At 43.4% G+C, this 22,548-nt stretch overlaps 1 protein-coding gene across 2 annotated transcripts in view; it reads left to right on the top strand.

The window, feature by feature from the left end:
* Positions 1 to 22,548, top strand: part of LOC136578939 (succinate dehydrogenase [ubiquinone] flavoprotein subunit, mitochondrial) — a 124,660-nt gene that overhangs the window by 72,312 nt on the left and 29,800 nt on the right. For both annotated transcript variants that reach the window (XM_066579148.1, XM_066579149.1), the window contains 4 exons: positions 5,864 to 6,032; positions 14,275 to 14,470; positions 14,771 to 14,942; positions 15,506 to 15,624. In XM_066579148.1, coding sequence (XP_066435245.1) covers positions 5,864 to 6,032; positions 14,275 to 14,470; positions 14,771 to 14,942; positions 15,506 to 15,624 — 656 coding nt within the window. The remainder of the gene's footprint in view (positions 1 to 5,863; positions 6,033 to 14,274; positions 14,471 to 14,770; positions 14,943 to 15,505; positions 15,625 to 22,548) is intronic.

Here is a 22,548-nt window from a genome sequence, read left to right as displayed (position 1 = left end):
GCACAAGTAGCACACTGGATGACATTGCTAGGCATGGAGCTCATCCTAATGGGGATCTACGATATACTTGTGGAAGTAGTGAAGATAGATTTGTTCACACTCCGCTCACACGCTGTCGCCTCTGCGCACCCGCTCATACAGTGATGCTCACACGCAACCGCTCACACGCTGCCCCCTCTGCGCAACCACTCACACACTGACGCTCACGCGCAGCCGCGCGCGCTGCCCCCTCTGCGCAGCCGCGCGCGCTGCCCCCTCTGCGCAGCCGCGCGCGCTGCCCCCTCTGCGCAGCCGCGCGCGCAACCTGCTCACACGCTGACGCTTACCCTCAGCTCAACCACTCACACAACAAAAATTATTTTTTTTTGCCTCCCTCCTCACAAACCCTTAGACCCACAGACACACACACTTAGCGTAGGTACACAGAAGACACAACTAGGACACACTAGATACACAGAAGACACACACCAGATTCACACACACACACACACACAGAAGATACTTATCGGCTCCTGTTGCAGCTCCTCCACAGTGACGTCGCCTGTTCTCCCGGCGGCCACTCACTCTGCCCTCCTGCTGCTGCTTCGGGACATGTTCTGCTTCTGTACTCCTCCTGCCGGCTCTTCCTCGGACTCCTGTCACCTCCGGGCGCCGGTATCGGCTCCTCCGCTGGTCCGCTGTCCCCTTCTGCCCCTCAGACCCCCGCTTGTGCCTCTGCCTCGGCGCGCTGCTCCTGGCGTCTGTAGCCAGAAGCAAGGAGATTTTGAATTTCCAGGGACCTCCAGAGTCATCGGATCCAACCCCCTGCTCAGTGCAGGATTTACTAAATCATTCCAGATATATGTCCAGCTTTTGTTTGGACACCTAAAGGAGCATTCGCCACCTCCCGTGGTAACTTGTTACACTCATTGATCACTCTCACTGTCTGAAAGGGAGAAGACACAAATTAGATATTAGAAAAAAAATTTTTAGTTTCATCCAATTGCTTCTAGTCTTTCCATGTGCAAATGAGAATAGGACTGTTCCCTCGGCACTGTGACAACCCATCAGATATTTGCAAACAGCTATTAGGTCTCCTCTCGGCCTTCTTTTATGCAAGCTAAACATTCCCAGATCCTTTAACCGTTCCTTATAGGACATGATTTGCAGACCGCTCAGCATCTTGGTAACTCTTCTCTGAACTTGCTCCAGTTTGTCTGTCTTTTTACTGTATTGTACCGTACTGCGGCACCCCATGACATCTCCTGGCTTACCCAGGCAATCTGCAGCCGGGGTAAGGTCCGTGGAGAAATCCAGGGCCCTTAGGTATGTAATTTCATCCTCCTTCAGGAATATATGATCCATGATGGGGGAGATGGAAGCTTTAACTTTTTAAACCTTTTTTTTTTCTTTTTCACTACATTATCACTGTTTGGGTAATAGTGATCATGTGAATGAAAACGCCACGCTTTCCCTTGGGCGCGCATGCGCAGAAGGTGACGTGCAGTCCTTGATGGACCAAATTGCCAGGAGACATCGTGGAGGACAGGAGTGATTATTTTCACCTCGCCTCATGGATCTGATCGATGAGGGGAGGTGAAACTTTTACTTTATTTTTTTAACTTTTCAGTGATCGCATTATCCATTCGATAGCGGTAATCGTGGACCCAGGTACTTTAATTATTTTAATGCAATCAGTGCTATTTATTTTAATACGATCCATTGGATAGCGCCAATCGCATGACTGGGGGGAGGGGTGGTCTTCCTGTGCCCCTCCCCCATGACTGCTTCATGTTGTCGGCTATCTCTGGGAACCAACACATACAGAACCTGCAGGGCTTTAATCCTCAAGGCAAGCATGTTTTTCCGTCCCTGAGGATTAAAGCACACTAAGCCAGTACGTAAAGAGGCAATGGTGGCGTCACTAAGTGGTTAACCCTCCTGAACAAGAAATCTTAAGTTAATTCCTCCCATTCTGCATGTGCTTTTTTCATTTTTCTTGGGACGTTGCATTTCTCCTTGTTAAATACCATTCCGTTAGTCGCCACCCACTGTTCAATCTTTTCTAGAGCTTTTTGAATACTCTCTGTTCCTTAGTGTTAACTATCCCTCCTAGCTTTGTGCCATAGACAAATTTGATCAGTTTCTCATCAATTCCCTCCTCCAGATCATTTATAAAAATGTTGAACAACACTGGGCCTAGGACAGAGCCTTGTGGTACCCCACTTGATACATTCTTCCACTTGGTACTCAGAAGAGTGATCATAAATGGCTGCACATCCATCACTCAGCCAGTTGTGAATCCACCTAACAGTCATTTTTTTTTTATAAGTATGGTATGAGATACTTTGTCAAATGCTTTACTGAAGTCAAGATGCACTATATCCACAGCATAGAAGTCAGGCTCACAGGCGTGTAGTTCCCTGGATCCACCCTTTTCCCTTTTTTTTTGAAGATATGGATATTCGCCCTTTTCCAATCTTCTGTGACTTCTGTTCTCTAACAATTTTCAAAGATTAGGCGAGTGGTTCAGCAATTACCTCCGCTGCTTCCTTTAGTATCCTAGGATGTAATTCATCCGGACCTTGAGACTTGAATTCCTTTAAGTTAGCTAAGTGTTCCCTCACTATCTCCCTGCTTATAGATAGCCTGCATTCTTTTATTTCCCCAATAGCGCAGGGAAGATCAGTTGATGTTACCTCTTTTTTCTGAGAGAAAACAGATACAAAATAGGACTTTAAAAGTTTGGCGTTCTCAATATCATTCTTACCCAATTCACTATTTTCATCTTGTTAGCATCCAATAGCATCTTTGACTTTTCTTTTGCTTTTGAAATGCCCCCCAAATCATTTTTTATTGTTTTTGGCCTCTGTTGTAAGTCTCAATTTATTATTCGCTTTAGCCTTTCTGACACTTGCTTTACAGTTTCTGCATACTGCATTATATTCTTCTTTAGATATTCCCCCCTCTTTCTATTTGATAAACATATTTTTCTTTGTTTTTAACATATGTGTAAGTTCTGTGTTTATCCATCCTGGTCTCTTTAAAATGCTTCCCATTTTTCTTTCTTTTAGGGATCAGCGATTGTGCTTTGCGAATCTCATTTCGCAATATTTCCCAACCTTCTTGGACATTTTTGTCGTTAAGAACATCCAGTTATTGGATTCCTCCTACCCTCTTTCTGAGTTCACTAAAATCTGCCTTTCTGAAATCCAACCTTGAGGTCTGAGTTTTCTCAGGGTCTTCCTCCCCTTTTTATCCAAAATTCAAGGTTAGCATGATCACTGCCTCCTAAGGACCCATCCACCCTTACTCTCTCAACCATTTCCTCCCTGTTGATAAGAATTAGGTCCAAAATAGTAGATCCCCTTATATTCTCTTCTACCTTTTGGAAGATAAAGTTGTCAGCAAGAGCAGCTAAATTTGTTGGATCCATTACTTTTACCTGAGAGAGATTCCTACCAAATATTTTGACAGTTAAACTCTCCCATAATCACTGTCATGCTTTTTTGAGAGCTTAGTAGAGATGAGCGAGTATACTTGCTAAAGGCAATTGCTCGAGCGAGCATTGCCTTGAGCGAGTACCTGCCCGCTCGAGACGAAAGGTTCGGGTGACGGCGCGGGGGTGCGATGAGTAGCGGCTGTCAGCAGGAGGGAGCGGGGGGAGAGAGGGAGAGAGAGATCTCCCCTCCGTTCTGTCCCGCTCTCCCCCGCAGCTCCCTGCCCGCCGCCGGCACCCGAACCTTTTGCCTTGAGCGGGCAGGTACTCGCTAAAGGCAATGCTCGCTCGAGCAATTGCCTTTAGTGAGTATACTCGCTCCTCTCTAGAGCTTAGCCATTTGATGTAGAAACAGTTGATCAATATCTTCTGCTTGTCCAGGTGGCCTATAGTAAATGCCTACAATGGTGTCCTTTCTGTTCTCTACTTGTATTCTTACCCAAACAGTTTCTACAGAATTACTATGCTCTGAAGCTTGAATCTCTGTGGAGATTGAATGTTTTCCCAACATGCATTGCAATATCTCCTCCCCTTTTTTTGGTCTTTTTTTATATAAATAAGTTGTATCCTTCAAGCCTTGTATTCTAATCATGTGTATCATTCCACTAAGTTTCCGTGATGCCTATGACATCACATTTCTCTTCCTGTGTTCCAATTCTTCCTCTTCCTTTTCCAATTCTCCTTGTTTGTTTCTCATGCTCTGTGTATTTGTGTAAAAACATTTTAGTTTGCGATCGCTGTCTCTTGATCACCTACATTTCTTATGAATTTTTTCTTTGTTCTTTCTTTCCACTACTAATAGCAATGTTCTCAAATGTATTAATTAGCTGTATATTTTTACCTGGCCTTTCACTTCCTTTCCCATATGGTTCTAGTTTAAAGCTCTTCTAATGAGTGAAGCAAGGCACCCACCAAATATCCATACGTTTACAAAAACCACTACTAAAAGGATTTATTTTCCTAAATTATAATATTTTAAATCAACCTCCCTTGGAGGGTAAACTACCATTTTATGCGGTGATGGGAATCGGACTTACAAGTTGAAATGTTCTAGGAAAGATGGCAACACTGTTTTACTACTATCTCAAAAGGGAACCACCAAGTCTACCTTATGAAAACCTTAATAAAGTTTCTCCATATAATACACTTAATTTCCCAACGGTTATATTACTAAATCTCCTCTTACTCATTATGTTTTTGGGGGATGTCAGGATATTGGGAGACCTCTTCATATCTGGTGGACATGCCCAGTGGTTATGAGGCTCTGGTCCTGGATTCACCAATCACTTTAAGTGTCACTTTATGGGTTCGGTTCCCAGATCCCCTACTGCTTTCTTTCTATGTGACAGGTTGCCTTGATTCAAAAACAAAGCTTACTCTGCATATCTGTATGGCCACAAGAATCCATATAGCATCCAGATGGTAATCACCCACCCTTTCCTTTCAGGGAATCATCAATAAAGTCTCTACTATAGTGCTTTACAAAAGAATTCATGTGGTTAGAACATATACTCTATTGGCAACCCTGGATTAACTATATAGATGCCCCAGGTCTTCGCTATAATATATTATCCATTTAAAGGGGTTGTCCCGCGCCGAAACGTTTTTTTTTTTTTCTTTCCAATAGCCCCCCCCCCCCCCCCCCCCGTTCGGCGCGAGACAAACCCAATGCATGGGTAAAAAAAAAAAAACGTCCAGTACTTACCCGAATCCCCGCGCTCCCGCGACTTCTTACTTACCTTAGTAAGATGGCCGCCGGGATCTTCACCCACGATGCACCGCGGGTCTTCTCCCATGGTGCACCGTGGGCTCTGTGCGCTCCATTGCCGATTCCAGCCTCCTGATTGGCTGGAATCGGCACACGTGACGGGGCGGAGCTACAAGGAGCAGCTCTCCGGCACGAGCGGCCCCATTCGGAAGGGAGAAGACCGGACTGCGCAAGCGCGTTTAATCGGGTGATTAGACGCTGAAATTAGACGGCACCATGGAGACGAGGACGCCAGCAACGGAGCAGGTAAGTGAATAACTTCTGTATGGCTCATAATTAATGCACAATGTACATTACAAAGTGCATTAATCTGGCCATACAGAAGTGTATAACCCCACTTGCTTTCGCGGGACAACCCCTTTAACTGTTAATAGCAGGAATAAAATTTAGTTCCACATCTTAATATTCCCATTCTATTTGAATTTGGAAGCCTATATGCATTATTGGCGACCATTCATATCGTTAACCAATTTTCCCATGATTCCCCCTCCTCCTCCTTACTATACTTGTATATCACTTTTTTTAAATTTTTGTTCATAGGAAATGAGCTCTACAGATAAACTGAGTCGGAGACAACCCCTTTTAACTCTATTTTTCTTTAATTTACTAAATTGTAGGTATTTACGGAGCTGGTTGTTTGATTACTGAAGGATGCCGTGGTGAGGGAGGAATTCTAATTAACAATGAAGGTGAAAGATTCATGGAAAGATATGCACCAGTAGCTAAGGACCTTGCCTCTCGTGATGTTGTATCCCGGTCTATGACTATTGAGATTCGAGAAGGAAGGTTAGTTTTTCTGCAAATGTAGGTTATTACTACATGGAAAGAATTCTTGAATAAATGGTTTTGTAGTAAAAACTGTAAAAGAAAAAAGTTTATTCTTTCATTCTAATACATAATTTTGTTTAAAACATGCCTAGCTTTTCAGAATAAGCTGCCATGTGTGTACGCGAAGAAGAACGCTATTTCTGGACTTGTATAGTGTATTATCTCCATTTTCCCCTCTGCAGTCTTTAAATCTGATTTTCAGTTCCCTCAGAACTAATGGGTGGAGCCTGTTCCTCTATACACTGTTCACAGGATTCTACTGTCTATAACATACGGCGAGGCATAACATCATGTGAGACTGTGTACAACAGTAGTGAGCAGTGGATATGTAAATAGCAGTAAATGTGTCTCCTTCGTTCCTCCCCTTCCCCTCAGCTCCCATAGGCTTCAGTAAACAAGATGACTCCTCCCTTTCCTACACTTCCTGTTCTCTGTCCTGCCTACTCTAGTAACAGATAACACCACTTGACAGCTGGCAGTAGGATTTTTAAAAACTCACTAAGAATTTATCTACAGATGATACTGGTTCTAGGAATTTTGGAATTATTGCTTTAGGAGAATGATCAATGGCCTCAACGTCTTAACCTGATCATAGGCTGGGTCACTTCTTAGGGGAACTTTCAAGTTATTGCTGATATACACAGACCTCATGATCTCTACAAATGCAGTGATGGCATAGGCTGTGCTTGTTGCCCAGTAAGAATGAGCAAATTTTTTGTTTGACAAACGCCTTATTAAAATCTTTTACAGGCCAATTTTTTTATAGAGGTAAAATTTATGTCATTAAAAAATGTGAATAGTAATGAACCCATTTGAGAAATTGGCATGTAAAAGGTTACAGGTATTTTTCAGGGAAATACTTGTGGCATATATTCTTGGCATAGGTCATCAATATTTGATAGACTGGGGTTCACTGCTTGAGACCGCAGCCAAGCAGCTTATTGGGTGTCAGCGTGCCTACACATGGGTACGGAGTGGAAGCTGTAGTTCTGACCTCTATGCCGTCATTGGCACTTGTAACTGTAGGTACAGCTGTCAATAATATCAATGGGAATGTGAATCTAACTTTGTTTTTACAGGCTGTCTCGCAGGGTCCTGTTTAGGTATTTAAAGAAAAGTGGTACATTTGAATAGACATTATGCATGTTTGGTACAGTTTGTACCACGTATACATGCATAAGGTCCCAACCAATTTTGCTACATGTTCCAATTAATTATGGGCAGCCTGGGAGATTAATATGGTGGTCCTTGTCTTCATAAATTGAGGAACCCCCAGGTGTAACCTGTTGTGTTCTTACTCACCTGTGTGTAATTTTTCTCCATGTCTGGTTCATTTGAGGGGAATCAACTGCCCAAAAGAAAAATGACCTTCAAAATTCAGAAGAGACCCATCCATGGATACATTTTTTTCTGAAGTGTAGGGAATAAAAAGAAAACCCCTAAATTAGGGCAAATGGTAGCCTCAACTTATTGAGCCTTATAGGGAGGGTCACTTCCTGGGGGGCTTCAGCATTATCTGTAAAATGCATGAACCCCATTAGAACCTCCATAGCTTTGTCAACATGATGGCTGCAAATACAGGTGGTAGCATGGACAGAAGCCAAATGGGATCGGGCAGAAACGTTTTCTGATCAACTCTATATTCATTGACATAATTGCCAACACATTTAAGAAATCATAGGCCTAAGAGTTGCAACATTTGGGTTTTATGCTTGGAGTTGAGAAATTTGAATACTTGGGAAGGGAAAATGAAGTTGCAGGATCCTACATTGTGGATAATCATGCACCTTATGTTTCAAGACACGGCTGCTTCTACCACCATAGGATTTATGGGGTCCAGTGATAGAGGCAGAGCTTGTCTTCACAGTCTTCATAAAATTCCATTTATGAAGTAGTGTTCGTTTTACTCCCCCGAGCATAAATCTCACACAAATATGAACTCCATTCTTTTGAATGGGGTCATGTACATGAGCCATTTTTTTCCCCGTATTGTATCACATGCAGAGATATGCAGCAAAATGACAAATCCTAATAGGGGCTGGATTTATTTATTTTTCCCACAAAGAGTTTATTCAAAATGTTTGACTCATCAGGCCAGAACATCTGCTGCCATTTTTAGCACCCCAATTCCTATGTTTTTGTGCATAATTGAGTCACTTGGTTTTAATTCTACACCGAAAGTATAGCTTTTTGGCTTATTTCTTCTATAAAGACTGTTTCTGGCCAGACTTATCCGAACATAGGTGTGCCTGGGTCCCACATTTCTGCTAGTTCTAAGCTTGCAGCTTTGTTAAACATCTTCCAATTTTGAAGGGATGTAAGCATGCTGAATATTTCATCTGCTACAGTAAGATTCCTTGGCCGACCACTGTGTCCTCAAAGTTGTCCCTTTTTTTGTCTTGCGATACATTCTGCAAGAAAAACTCATCGCTACACACGTGATTTTTTTTTTTCAATCGCATAATCAAAATTTTGTTTAAATAGAAAAATCACATCACACTGCAGTGAAACTCACATTTACACGAGAGATTGCCTATGAAAATACAATGATTTAAAATAGGTTCTTTTCACATGTGATTTCCACGCACCTCACACTGCACAGAAATCCCATGTGAAAATCGTACATGTAAGTACAGCCTCACACTTGTATTTTTGAAAACATTCTTATTTTGCAGCATTGTATCCGCGCCTGCCTAAATGCACTGTATTTTCACACAGTGTGGGGCTTTAAGCAGGATATTACCTAAAAACAAACCCCTCGCCCTTTCCGGTTTTTACAATCATTTCTGATCAGACTGTTATCCTGTAGATTAACCACCCAGTCACAGCTTTCATCCAACAATCTCTGTTATTCCCACTGTACATTGTAACATAGAAGGTTCGGCTAAAGGAAGACAAAATGTCAACATAGTTCAGCCTATTTCCACCCCTCTTTTTGATCCAGAGGAAGGCAAAAAAAAAACCAATGAGGCAGGAGCCAATTTAGCCCGATTCCATAATGGTAGTCAGAATAATAGTTCCTACCTGACTCCAAGACCCGGATCAACAACTCCACTGGTTATTTAATGTCTATATTCTGTAATATCATAGCGCTGTATAAACGCATCTAGTCCCCTCTTAAACTCCTATCGATTTTTGCCATCACCATGTCCTCAGGCAGAAAGTTCCACAGTCTCACTGCTCTTACAGTAAAGCAGGGGTTCCCAACTCCAGTCCTCAGGGACCACCAACAGGTCATGTGTTCAGGATATCCTATGGTAAGAACACCTGTGGCAATGTCTGAGGCAGCAACAATAATTACATCACCTGTGCAATACTGAGGAAATCCTGAAAGCGTGACCTGTTGGCGGTCCCTGAGGACTGGAGTTGGGGAACCCTGCAGTTGCAGACCTGGGTATAAACAGATTATGGGATAGATCTTTGTATTGTCCCCTAATGTATTTATACGTAGTTATTTGGTCGCCCCTTAAGTCTTTTTTTCTAGGGTGAATATTCCCAATTTTGATAGTCCCTCTCTGTATTCCAGTCCTCCCATTCCATTTAATAATTTAGTTGCCCTCCTTTGAACCCCCTCAAGCACTGTAACATCTTTCCTGAACATTGGTGACCAGAACTGTACGCAATATTCCATGTGGGGCCTGACAAGTGCCTTATATAGTGGGAGGATAATGTTCTCGTCCTTTGCCCCTATACCTCTTTTAATGCACCACAAGACTCCATTAGCTCTTGCAGCAGCTGACTGGCATTGGTTGCTCCACTTAAATCTACAATCCACTAGTACCCCCAGGTCTTTTTCCATCTCACTTTCCCTAGCTGTACCCCATTTAGTGTATATTGGTGACCTCCATTTCTCTTGCCGACGTGCATAACCTTAAATTTATCAATAAATGCCATTTTTCTACCAAATCTTCCAGCTTAGCTAGGTCCATTTGCAGCTGTATATTGTCCTCCATTGTATTAATTATCTTGTATAATTTCGTATTGTCTCAAATATTGATATTTAACTGTGGAGTCCCTCTATAAGGTGAATGGGGCCTAATACTGAACCCTGTGGCACCCCACTAGCAATGGTGGCCCAATCAGAGTAAAAAACATTTATTACTACACTCTGCTTTGTATCTCGGAGCCACTTCTTTACCCAACAACACACGTTTTTGCCCATGTTCTATATCAATCTATTATGCGACACAGTGTCAAATGTTTTAGAAAAATCGAGATATACAAGATCAATAGGCTGTCCTAGGTCCACCCTGGAACTTAATTGTAGAAGCTGATCAAATTAGTCTGACATGATTGACCTCTCATTAACCCATGCTGATGGGGAGCTATGCCATCGATGGCATCTTTCAGAAACCTCTCGAATATTTTTCCAATTACTAAAGTTTGACTTACCGGCACTGGCAATATGCCAAATCAGTGGTACAACCCTGGTCTCAATAGAGTCCCTAAATATAAGAAATAGTGGTCTGTCTATCACTTTACTTCTGTCAGAACCCTTGGGTGTATTCCCTCTATGCCCAGTGATTTGTTGATTTTTAACTGGCTCTGCACTTCCTCCTGCGTTGGGCAGGTGATATTTTGCGGGGGTTGTTTTATCCCTTTCAGTTCTTTCACGTGACAATTATTTTCCCTTCGTGAATACACTTTAGAAGAAAATTATTTATTAGCTTCACCTTTCCCCAATCATCTATGATTTCTCCTGCTTTATTTGCTAAAGGGCCAGTGCTTTCAGTGCAAATCCTTTTACCATTTATATGATTTTAAAAAAAGTTTAGGGTTATTTTTACTCTTTGGCGATCAGTCTCTCTCCTCCTCCTTTGCATTTTTTATCTGTTCCTCACATTATTTGTTTTTTCCCCTGTATGTATTTAGCTCTTCTTCACTGACCTCTTGTTTTAATAATTGAAACGCTTTCTTCTTTTCGCTTATAGCCCCCCCCCCCTTACAGTCTCTTGTTGAGCCACATTGGTTTCCGTCTGCTTGTAGTTCTTTTATTTTTTAACGGGTATGAACTGCTCACATAAGGTAATTAGAATGTTTTTATAGTTCTCCCATTTGTTATTTTTGAGGATGTTGTCCGAATTAATGTTGCCAAAGTTATTCTGAGCTGATTAAATTTTGCTTTCATAAAGTTTTTTTTTTTGTCGCTCCCTGATGAAGCTTCCTATTAAATGGCAGCTGAAAATTACTTAAATTATGGTCACTGTTTCCCAAGTGTTTGTCAACCTGCACCTCTGTGATTCTGTCCACTTTGTTGGTTAATAAGAAGTCCAGAGGCCCTCCATCTAGTTGGCTCTCACACAAATTGGGTAAGGTAGTTACCCTCAGGCTACCCTCATCATTTTCCTCAGACATTATTACTTACAGATTGTTTACTTTATTGTTCAGACTTTTAGCACTAGTTCCCTTATTGGTCAGACCTCTAACATTATGTACAAAGTATTCTAGCCGCACTCAATTAATTCCCTAAAAGGGGAGGTGGAACGCATGCAAGCCGCAACAGGAGTCTGAACCTCAAGTTCAAATTAGAATACAGTAAATGTAGTGGCGGCATAAGCAGAAAAAGTTCTTTAAAAATTGAAAACGTTATTAATCCCTGATCTTTTAAAAGCAAGCAATGTTTCGGCAAAGAAATGGCCTTTTTCAAGCTTTTTTCCATTTTTAAAGAACATTTTCTGCTTGAGCTGCTTCTACATTTACCGTATTAGACATCTAACATTAGTCACCATTTAATTAGGATTTTTTTTTTTAATTTAAAGTGTGTGCTCACCGGTATTTGCTTTAACAGTTCTAAGTATACTAATCTCTCACACCTCTCCACCCCCATTTTTTGGGAACTTACCATATATACTCGAGTATAAGCCTAGTTTTTCAGCACATTTTTATGTGCTGAAAAAGCACCCCTCGGCTTATACTCGAGTCAGGGAAGGGTTAAATAAGAACAAAAAAACTTTATATTCGCCTCCCAGCCAGCGTCTGTGTTCCTGGCTGTGCTGCAGCAAGCTGAGGAATGACAGCGGGGAGAATTCAAGCAGTGTCCTCTCTGCTCAGCTCTGTCATCCTCTGCCCTCAACGCTGTGATTGGATTGAGCATCAACCAATCACAGCTGGCACTCAATCATTCACAGCCAATCAATGAATGACATTTACTGATTGGCTGTGAATGATCGAGGCCCGGCTGTGATTGGCTGGCGCTCGATCCAATCACAGCACTTGCTTACACAGCGCTGATAGCTGGGGATTTGAAGGTCGAACAGGGAGATGACAGCGGGGAGAATTCAAGCAGCTTGCCACACAGACACCGGCTGAGAGGTGAGTATGGAGGCTTATGTTTTTTTTTTTACCCATTATATACTTGAGTATAGCTTAGCTTATACTCGTGTCAATAAGTTTTCCCAGTTTTTTGTGGTAAAATTTGTTGACTCGGCTTATACTTGGGTCGGCTAATACTTGAGTATATACGGTAGTCTATACTAAAGTATAGAGTATACTAAAAAGATTATAATACTTTATATCTTTCCCTCTATCTCTGCGGTTGCCCTCCCCTCCACCCCCAGTTCCAAGTTTAAGCACTCATTCAACCTTCTAGCCATTTACTCCCCTAGTACAGCTGCCCCCTCCCAATTGAGATACAGCCCATCCGTACAATAGAACCTGTAGCCTTGTTAGCAAAGTTGACCCAGTTCTCCAGAAACCCAACCACTCCTTCCTGCTTCAACTCTTAAGATACTGGTTTACCTCCCCAATCTCCCTCTGCCTTTCTGGTGTGGCCCGAGGAACAGGTAGTATTCCAGAAAATATTACTTTGGAGGTACTTGCCTTAAGCTTACATCTTAGATCTGCAAAATCGTTTTTAAGGACCTTCCTCCTACCTTTAACTTTGTCATTGATGCCTGTGTGCACAATTAGTACTGGGTCCTCACCAGCCCATGCCAGTAATCTGTAAACCCTGATCCGCAATGTGTTGGAATTGAGTGCCAGGAAGACAACTCCACTGTTTGATGATCCCTGTTTTGGTGGTGGATTGCCCTGTCCGTTTCCTTAAAGGGGTTGTCCCGAGGCAGCAAGTGGGTCTATACACTTCTGTATGGCCATAATAATGCACTTTGTAATGTACATTGTGCATTAATTATGAGCCATACAGAAGTTATCAAAAGTTTTATACTTACCTGCTCCGTTGCTGGCGTCCTCGTCTCCATGGAGCCGACTAATTTTTGGCCTCCGATGGCCAAATTAGCCGCGCTTGCGCAGTCCGGGTCTTCTGCAGTCTTCTATGGGGCTCCGTGTAGCTCCGTGTAGCTCCGCCCCGTCACGTGCCGATTCCAGCCAATCAGGAGGCTGGAATCGGCAGTGGACCGCACAGAAGAGCTGCGGTCCACGGAGGAAGAGGCCATCTTCAGCGGTGAGTAGAGAAGTCACCGGAGCGCGGGGATTAAGGTAAGCGCTCCGGTGAGCTTTCTTTACCTCCCTGCATCGGGGTTGTCTCGCGCCGAACGGGGGGGGGGGTTGAAAAAAAAAAAAACCCGTTTCGGCGCGGGACAACCCCTTTAATAATGGAGTTCCCGGCTGACAGGACCCCTCTCTCGTCTGCCCTACACTCCTATTCCCCTTCTTAATAGAACAATATGCCATGCTGCAGCAGTGCTAACCCTGTAATGGCATCCCCCCCTCATCTGCCAAATTTGCAAACTTGTTGGGGTGTTCCAGTTCAGGACTAGTCTCCCTGGTACTCTTCTCTTTACCCAAACCGGATAGCTAAATCATCCTGCACTTCCATGCTACCATCCACCCGCACATCTGCCCACGCGAGTGTCTGTGTCATGAGCAGCAAACTCCTTTCTATGTTGTCAAAAGATTTCAGTGCTGAAAGCTACTCATTTGAGATCCAGGATTTAGGTTTACAAATGTGCGGTGTGCACCATTGAATGGCTGTTTAAGGGCTTGTTACATGACACAAGAAGTACTCTGGATGGCATTGTCAGTCTTGGAACCCATTCTATTTGGGTAAAGTACAGGTAACTTAAGACCCTAATTTACTTTTCAACCAACAGTGCTGTATGAGGCTTTTTTTTAATGCTAAATAAAATAGGCTGCTCCTTGGGGTGTTCAGCGTGCTTTGTCAGGCTTGGCTGAAGGGTTGTGTTAATTTGCTTACATTCCATATTCTTTTTTCCTCATCACATCTGGTCTTCCTTTACAGAGGCTGCGGGCCAGATAAAGACCACGTCTACTTACAGCTTCACCATCTTCCTCCACAGCAGTTGGCTACCCGACTGCCAGGCATCTCGGAGACTGCAATGATCTTTGCAGGTGTTGATGTCACAAAGGAGCCTATACCTGTTTTGCCCACAGTTCATTACAACATGGGGGGCATCCCAACTAACTACAAAGGTCAAGTAAGCCTGCAACTATATTACCCTCCTTCAGTGTACTGTATTTCTCTGAAGTTAATTCTAAAGACTATAGCTGAAGAATCAAAATAGGTAAAAGGATTGAAATGTGCATAACCTGGTCTGTAGTTGTCTGTTTTTCTGTTGCTTGTAGGTTGTCCAAGCTATAAACTTAAATTTGACATAGCATTACATTTGAAAGGATGCGTATATTGTATTCTTATGCTGGTCTCAGTTTTCCAGACATTTATCTAGTATTAACACAGAAGTCCAGAAAATATGGTCATCTTTTTTTTTTTTTTGCAGGTGATTATCCATGAAAATGGTCAAGACCAAGTGGTCCCTGGCTTATATGCATGTGGTGAGGCAGCGTCAGCCTCTGTGCATGGTGCCAACCGCCTTGGTGCAAACTCCCTTCTAGATTTGGTTGTATTTGGCCGTGCCTGTGCTCTTAGCATAGCAGAGACCTGCAAGCCTGGTATGCTTCTGCTAATAATACATTTATTATCTGGTTTCATTAGTGAAGATTCTTTACTGTACTTCACTCTTTTATTGCTGCATATGTTACCCATAGCCACTAAGATTTACTTACTCAAGTTCAGCAAGCATAATGAATGAAAACCTTTTTACCTCTCTTGTACTTCTTTCCTGCACTGGTTAATAATGATATGTTAAAAGGTTGTCCAGGAACCATATTACAAGTATATAGTGATCTGTAATAAACCAGCCTGGACTCGCCCTATCTCCCCCCCCCCCCCATCTTCCTTTACTTTTGGGTAGCAGTCACGTGACCACAGCATCCAATGACTGGCTGCAGTGCTTTACAGTGGATGGCCACTTGCTTAGACTGCTGTGACTGCGCTACCAGAGGATAGTGGAGGCCTGAGAGATGCTTTATTAGCTTTTATTACAAGTCTCAGTTTGTGCTTTACGTTGGACTCTCTGCACAACCCCTTTACTAGACCAGTGCTTCATATTGACATTGTAATATTTACAGCCAATGTAAAACCACTTCAAACAATCATTATTTTTACTTCCTAGGAGAAGCATTGCCTCCTATTAAAGCGAACGCTGGGGAGGAGTCTGTCGCAAACCTGGACAAATTACGCTTTTCCAATGGAAGCACAAGAACTTCAGAGCTGAGAATCAACATGCAGAAGGTATTTCACTAAACGAGTCTTCTCAAAAACAATTGCTTTTAAGTCCATGTTCTTCTAATATACGGCTCACACCTCCTATAAGGTTGTTTCTTTTGTATTACTCTGTGGTAGTGATACATTTTGGTAGATTTGTTTATTAAAACATCCAAAATTTTTAGATAATTTGGAAGCTTTTAAACTTTAGATTTTTTTCTGCTGGTAAAACAGATATTGATGCCACATAATAGTTGAACAATGACATTTTTCATGTGTCTACTTTATTGCCATAAGTTTGTAAATATCCTTTTTAATGGTTTTCATTTTTTTCAGTGAAATCAGTATGAATTTTAGCAGAAATTGTTGATGAAAATGTCCAAAAGTTATTATTTATGCTATCCTTCATCTCTAAAGTAACTCTGTGAACCTATGTTAGCAGTCCCCATGAATTGCTCCACAAAAACTACAGCCCTCAAAGTGTTCATGGAAGATTTACGTCTAAAACAGGCAGAACGGCCCTTGTTGTTTTTTTCTTAGGCCTCTGGACCAGGTGCTGTCCATGTTAACACACAGCCCCATTATAGCCTTTAAAGATATGTACACTGAAGTTTTCCATGACAACCATCTTATGTCCTATTCCTGTCCGTATCATGGACGAGAAATATGCCATAATAATGCATGTCAATGTGCAACCTGTGTATAAATCAGATGACACCCAGACGGGATACTCTTAAACACAGGAAGTGCCGGGGCCTCCGCACAGATCTATGCTTATCCCAGCCAGCTTGTATTCATCTATTGATGTTCCAACCATGCCTGCTGAAAGTTCTTTCCAAGCTTAATATAATCTTTATTTGTATAGCGCCAACTTATTCCGCAGTGCAAGCATCTACTACTCTTTCAGTAAAGTATTTCCCGATGTTGACCCTCCAACTAATTTCAGATTAAGCCCCCTTGTTCTTGTGTTTTAGCCTCCTAATAAAACAACAACAAAAAAAAGTTTGGTACCGTGTTAGCCAGTAGAGCAATGTGTGATTATTTTCTGAGCGAGAAACCGCGTAATCTTGTAGATGTGATACCTTTTAATGGCTAACAAAGATGCATGATGTTACAGCAAGCAAGCTTTCGGGGATATCTCACCCCCTTTATCAGGCTAGTGAATGTAACGAATTTGGATGGCACTAATTATAACATACAGATGAAGAGGGGAGGAGAACACATTCCTCTTGATCTAAATAAATGTTCACACACAGAAATTTGGGACTGTTTTGCAATCAAAACGTAAAACATCTCCTTCCATGTGCAGGTTGAAGGAGAGATGAGACACATCATAAAACTGTCCTGTGCTCAGTGGACTGATTTACGATGTATGTCTCCACTCTGCTTGTCCGTTTTTAAGTTTTGTTTTTAAAATGAGACCATTGCCAAAAAAAAGAAAATCATAATTTTTTCCTTCTGCTTTGCTTCGATTCATTCAAAAACTGTGCCATCAAATTATGCAGTACACCTCTAGATGAATTCGATAAGGAGTCTAGTTTCCAAAATTGGGTTATTTGTTCTTGTTCTCCATCGTTTTGGCCACTCACAGGCTCTACAAGTGGGCAATGGAACCTAAAACGCCTTCAAGCTAAATGTCTGTTCTGAAAACCACCGGCTGCCCCTTTCGGTTAGGCCCCCGTTGTGCATATGGACATAATATTAAGACCACAATAGGTTTGTTTCTGAACACAGGACAAACATGGATCCTTTTTTGGGTAAAAGTCTTCATTCTTATGTGTGCTGTACAAAAAAAAACTGTTTTTTAAAATGTCATAATTAATTGCTAAAAAAAAAATCGAAACGTTAGTACAGCTCTCCACCTAACCTGCTTAGCGACCAAGAAAAGCGACTTTAAACCAGCTCTAAAGACATATTTCCGCTCGGGGAAAGACCGCTAACTTCTCACAACATGCCTAGAAGGACAAACAAGTCTTCTCCTAAGAAACTCACCGACTTTTACACCACTCGGGGCCCGGGAGAGGCTCTCAAAGATGGCGGCTCTGAAATCCCGCGCTCCACCAGAAAGGAGACGCACTCAAGTGCCCCACTTGGATCGGCCAAGGAAGATGAGAGCAGCGGCAGAAGACGGAACCTACGCACACCACCTACAGGTGGGGGGACTCTGACTCCGGCTTCTCCACATGTGATCCACCCACCCGCGGCCACTGCCAGTGTGACTAACGGATAACAGGACTCTCCCCACCGCGGTCGGCTCTCCTGTACACCTCCTGGAGGCAAGTCCTGCCGCGGGCGCCGACGATAATATGGGGCTGGGACATCGAACTCCCCCCGCTACAACTGACTCACCCGTGGAAACTTCAGACACACTCCGTGCTGCGAGGGGGGGGGGGGGGGGGGACACGGACGCCTGCATCAGACGCTCTGCGGCACCGCTGCTCTCTCCAGCTTCCCTGAGGGATACACTGCTGTGTCTCCTGCAGTGGGCACCGCCGGCCGCGCGGACCGAGCGCATGAAACTAGTGCCGACACGGCTCATCCCTCCTGTGCTGTCTCAGCTGCTAGGTCTCCAGCTGGGGCTGCCTCTGTTAGAGATGCCAGCTGCTCAAGCATTACACCTGGAGGTCCTGAGAGCATGATAAGCCTCCACTGTAAGATCTCCTCTGAAAGACCACAAAAGGCAATGTCTGCTACAAAGACTAACAACTACAATATTACACATGCAGCCCTCACTACCGCTGCAGCGGGGGCTTCCCATGCCGTTCCCCTTGCTGGAACCCTGGCTACATACACTTCTGTGGGAGTTGATGGTGGCCCAGACCAGGAGCATGTCACCCTGGCTGATCGAATGAGATCTACTTCTGCTACCTGCTCTGTGAAGGGACTGACTAAGTTCACCCTGCAAGCAACAAAAAACACACAGATTGGGCACACAAACCACCTGCCGACACCTCCACCGCTAATCATGTCTCCAGAGCCCTGTTTCCCTCAACGGCGACCAGCAGCGTCGCACCTGAATTTCAAATGCAGATCCTGCCTGATGACTTACTGGATCCCGCGGACGGCGGCTCTCTTGGCGGAGGGAGACGTAAAGTTAAGAACAGTCACAAAAATAAATATGACCACTCCTCCTCAGCTCCCCACCCCATGCAGCACAAGTCTCACTGTGGAGATAAAAGTTGTACACAAAATAAAAACACTCCCGTGACAAACCACACCATCTCAATTAGCAGCAACTCACCACCTCCAAGCAGCAAGAGAGGGGCACAACACTCTCACCCTCCAATACAAACGCGGCAAAGACCAATAAATCAACGTCATCAAGTCCGCTGAAACAGCGAGTCCGCTATTCTTCTAGCTCCGACCACATGACTGAATTATCACTAGACATGCCAGCGCACAACCAAGCAGCCTCTGAAACGTTTATGAAAGAAGCAATGCTGGCACTTCACACTTCAATACAAAAAGACATCGCTAACAGCCTCGCGGGTATAAGCGCCTCAGTGGGGGAGCGAGTGGACCATACAGAGCGTAAAATGGAAAAATTTGCTTCAGCCCACAACTCGTTTGTGGACTCGCATAACAACTTAGAGGAAGAAGTGGAAATCCCACGGAGCAAACTGGCGGACATTGAGGATAGGAATCGCCGAAATAATATTAAATTCAGAGGTATTCCAGAATCGACTCTTCCTTCTGAACTCACTGCATTCCTACAAAGCCTGATCTGAGCAGTTCTTCCACAGTGCTCCCCTCTAGATCTTACTATTGACCGAGCCCACAGACTGCCGTCGGCCCGGAATATTCCGTCCTCCTACCCTCGAGACACAATCGCTCGAGTCCACTTTTTCAACGTCAAGGACCAACTCATGCGGACATCAAGACAAAGACCAGCTTTACCACCTCCCTATCAGAACATTACACTCTTTGCCGACCTCTCTCAGGCTACTATAATGGCAAGAAAGAAGCTAGCCCCCATAACCACTGCTCTACGAAACCACGAAGTGAGATACAAATGGGGCTTCCCAACCAAGCTCCTTGTCACAAAAAATGGGAAAACCCATGTATTTGCCACACTCGACAAAGGCCTGGAACTCCTGGAGAAGTGGAACATTCCCTGCCCAATACGACCAGACCAAACACCGACTCAAAAAAACAACTCTTCCCCCAAGATCACCCAAGAGTGGAGAGACGCAAGTTAAAGCATCTGCATAGCTGGTATCTGATTCTATAAGTCCAGGTTATGCCACATCATTCCTACAAAGTTTTTGTTTATATTTACATTTATTCCATTGTTTTTTGTTCCTCTAAGACCTCCTTCACACGAGCGACAAAGTCGCGCGATTTTGTAGCATTGCTATGATGCTACAAATCGCATGTATGAGAAGCCCATGGTATCCTATGGGTTCCTTCACACATGAGATGTTTTGTAGCTTGCTACAAAACAACACATAAACCTCGCAGGGCCAGCGATATGCCCTCGACACCCGAGGTTTTGTAGCCCATGTTTCTCTATGGAGCCTTCCTCTCTGTTGCATCGCATGAAAACGCGGTTTGCATGCGATGCAACTTTGACAGTAGCAGATGTTAAAGTCGTGTGATTTTGTAGCGTCACATGCGACTTTGTAGCGCTCAAAATCGCGGTATTGCTGCGAGAAAATTGCAGTGATATCGCACAGTGCAGCGATGCGGTGTCACCCGTGTGAAGGAGGCCTAAAGGTACCTTATAATCTGTATCTTATGGAAAAAAGCTTCCTCACTGTTACACTACCCTAGCTTTTACTATGGCCGCTGCTGTCAATGTCCAATTCTTTTAGTGCACTCCTCTTACAGTTCATATGGCATTAAAAATTGTCACTTAACGTGAAAGGCTTGAACAGCCCGTTCAAAAGATCCCTTTTATGGCGAGAAATTAAAAGGTCTAAAGCAGAAATAATTTGTATTCAGGAGACACACTTCCAAAAATCAGACACTACCAGGTTAATCAATAGAGACTTCCCCCAAATTTTCTACACCAATGGCCTAAAGAAAAAAGCAAGAGTCCTCATCGCAATTAAGAAAACAGTTGCCTTCCAGCTGTTACAGGAGGTTCTGGATGATAGGGGAAGGTTTATCGCTTTGGTGTGCAAGATTAACAACGTGACATTCACCATAGTGAATGTCTACGCTCCCAACACCGCGCAGGTTGCCTTTCTAAACCCTGTCCTCAAACAAATTTCACGTTTGATTAAGGGAAAACTGCTAATCTGCGGGGACTTTAATATTATTCAGAGCCCAGATTTGGACTCCACATCGAGGAGCGGCAGACCTCCCCCTTACCTCTCAGATTGGCTAAGGAGAGAGGATCTATACGATGTTTGGCGCTGTAAACATGCGTCTGACAGGGATTACACGTTCTACTCACACCGACACAATACCTACTCCCGTATTGAGATGTTCCTAACAACTAAATGGCTCCTACCTATGGTGGCAAAATGTGAGATAGGAGATATAGCTTGGTCAGATCATGCCCCAGTCACTCTCTCTTCACATGCCCCATTCGACCTCAAATACTTTTATCTGGAGAAACAATATGTATGTTATGTCCCTCCAAAGCAACATTTCCAGCACCGAAAACCTACTTACTGAATTTTTTACTTTCAACTCTCTCCCTTCCACTAACCCCTCACTGCTATGGAACGCCCATAAGGCTTTCATAAGAGGTCTCTTTATACAACAAACAGCACAGTACAAGAAGCAGCGCAACGCAGCTACACTAGACCTCTTAACTAAAATCTCCACCTTGGCAGCGATCCATAAAACAAACCCCTCCCTAGCGAACCTACTGCCTTTGAAAAAGGCAAGAACAGAATTGCAAGCGCATCTTGCAATAGACCGCGAGAACCATTTAAAAAGACTCAAAATATTACACTACCACTCACACAATAAAGCAAGCAAACTAATGGCCAATAGAGTTAAAGCAACAAGAGCAAACTCTAAAATCCCATTTTTAATATCTCAGACAACAAACAAGGTTTATAGTCCACAAGAAATCGCAGACGAATTTAGCAAATACTATAACTCACTCTACAACCTATCCCATGACAAAGACACTCCCCAACTCAATGACTAAATACCTTTCTCTCAAAACTTACTCTCCCACGTCTGTCGCAGGAACAAATCCAAGAACTAAATCTCCCTATTACAACGCAAGAAATAGAACGGGCTATTCGCTCATTAAAGCTGGGCAAATCTCCTGGCCCAGACGGGTTCTCAAATGAATACCTTAAAACATTCAGCCTAATCTTACTCCCCCATATTAGCGATTTCTTTAACCATATGATGCTCACAGGCAACACTCCTACCGAAAAGTTAAAAGCAACCATAGTAACCATTCCTAAAGAGGGTAAGCCTCCTGAGACCCCGGGCAACTTTCGCCCCATCTCACTCCTTAATTCAGATATTATGTTATATGCCAAAATCATAGCCAACCGATTATTCCACATTCTACCTTAACTCATCAAAAACGACCATGTGGGTTTCACTAGGGGGCGCCAGGCCCCAGATGGGAGAAGACGACTAATTGACCTCATAGCTAGAGTGGGCGCTACTCGAATGCCTTCTCTGCTCCTGGCTCTGGACGCGGAGAAGGCATTGGACAGGGTGCACTGGGGATTCATGTGCCGAATGCTGGAGAAATTTGGTCTATCTGGACCAATCCTTTCAGCCATAACTGCTCTCTATACTTGCCCATCAGCCTCGGTTCTGACAAACGGCATACTATCTAAACCATTCCAAATAACCAATGGCACTCGCCATAGGTGTCCACTTTCCCCGCTCATCTTCTCAGTGCTGATGGAACCACTAGCGGAAGCAATAAGATCCAACCCTAATATTAGGGGCATCCAGGTAGGAACAAACATGCATAAAATTAATCTATTCGCCGACAATGTAATACTAACCTTAACAGACCCG

The sequence above is a fragment of the Eleutherodactylus coqui genome, chromosome 9, assembly GCF_035609145.1.
Source record: "Eleutherodactylus coqui strain aEleCoq1 chromosome 9, aEleCoq1.hap1, whole genome shotgun sequence".
NCBI classification, from domain to species: Eukaryota; Metazoa; Chordata; class Amphibia; order Anura; family Eleutherodactylidae; genus Eleutherodactylus; species Eleutherodactylus coqui.
Note: the sequence above shows the minus strand (reverse complement) of the source record. Positions and strands in the feature narration are given on the sequence as shown.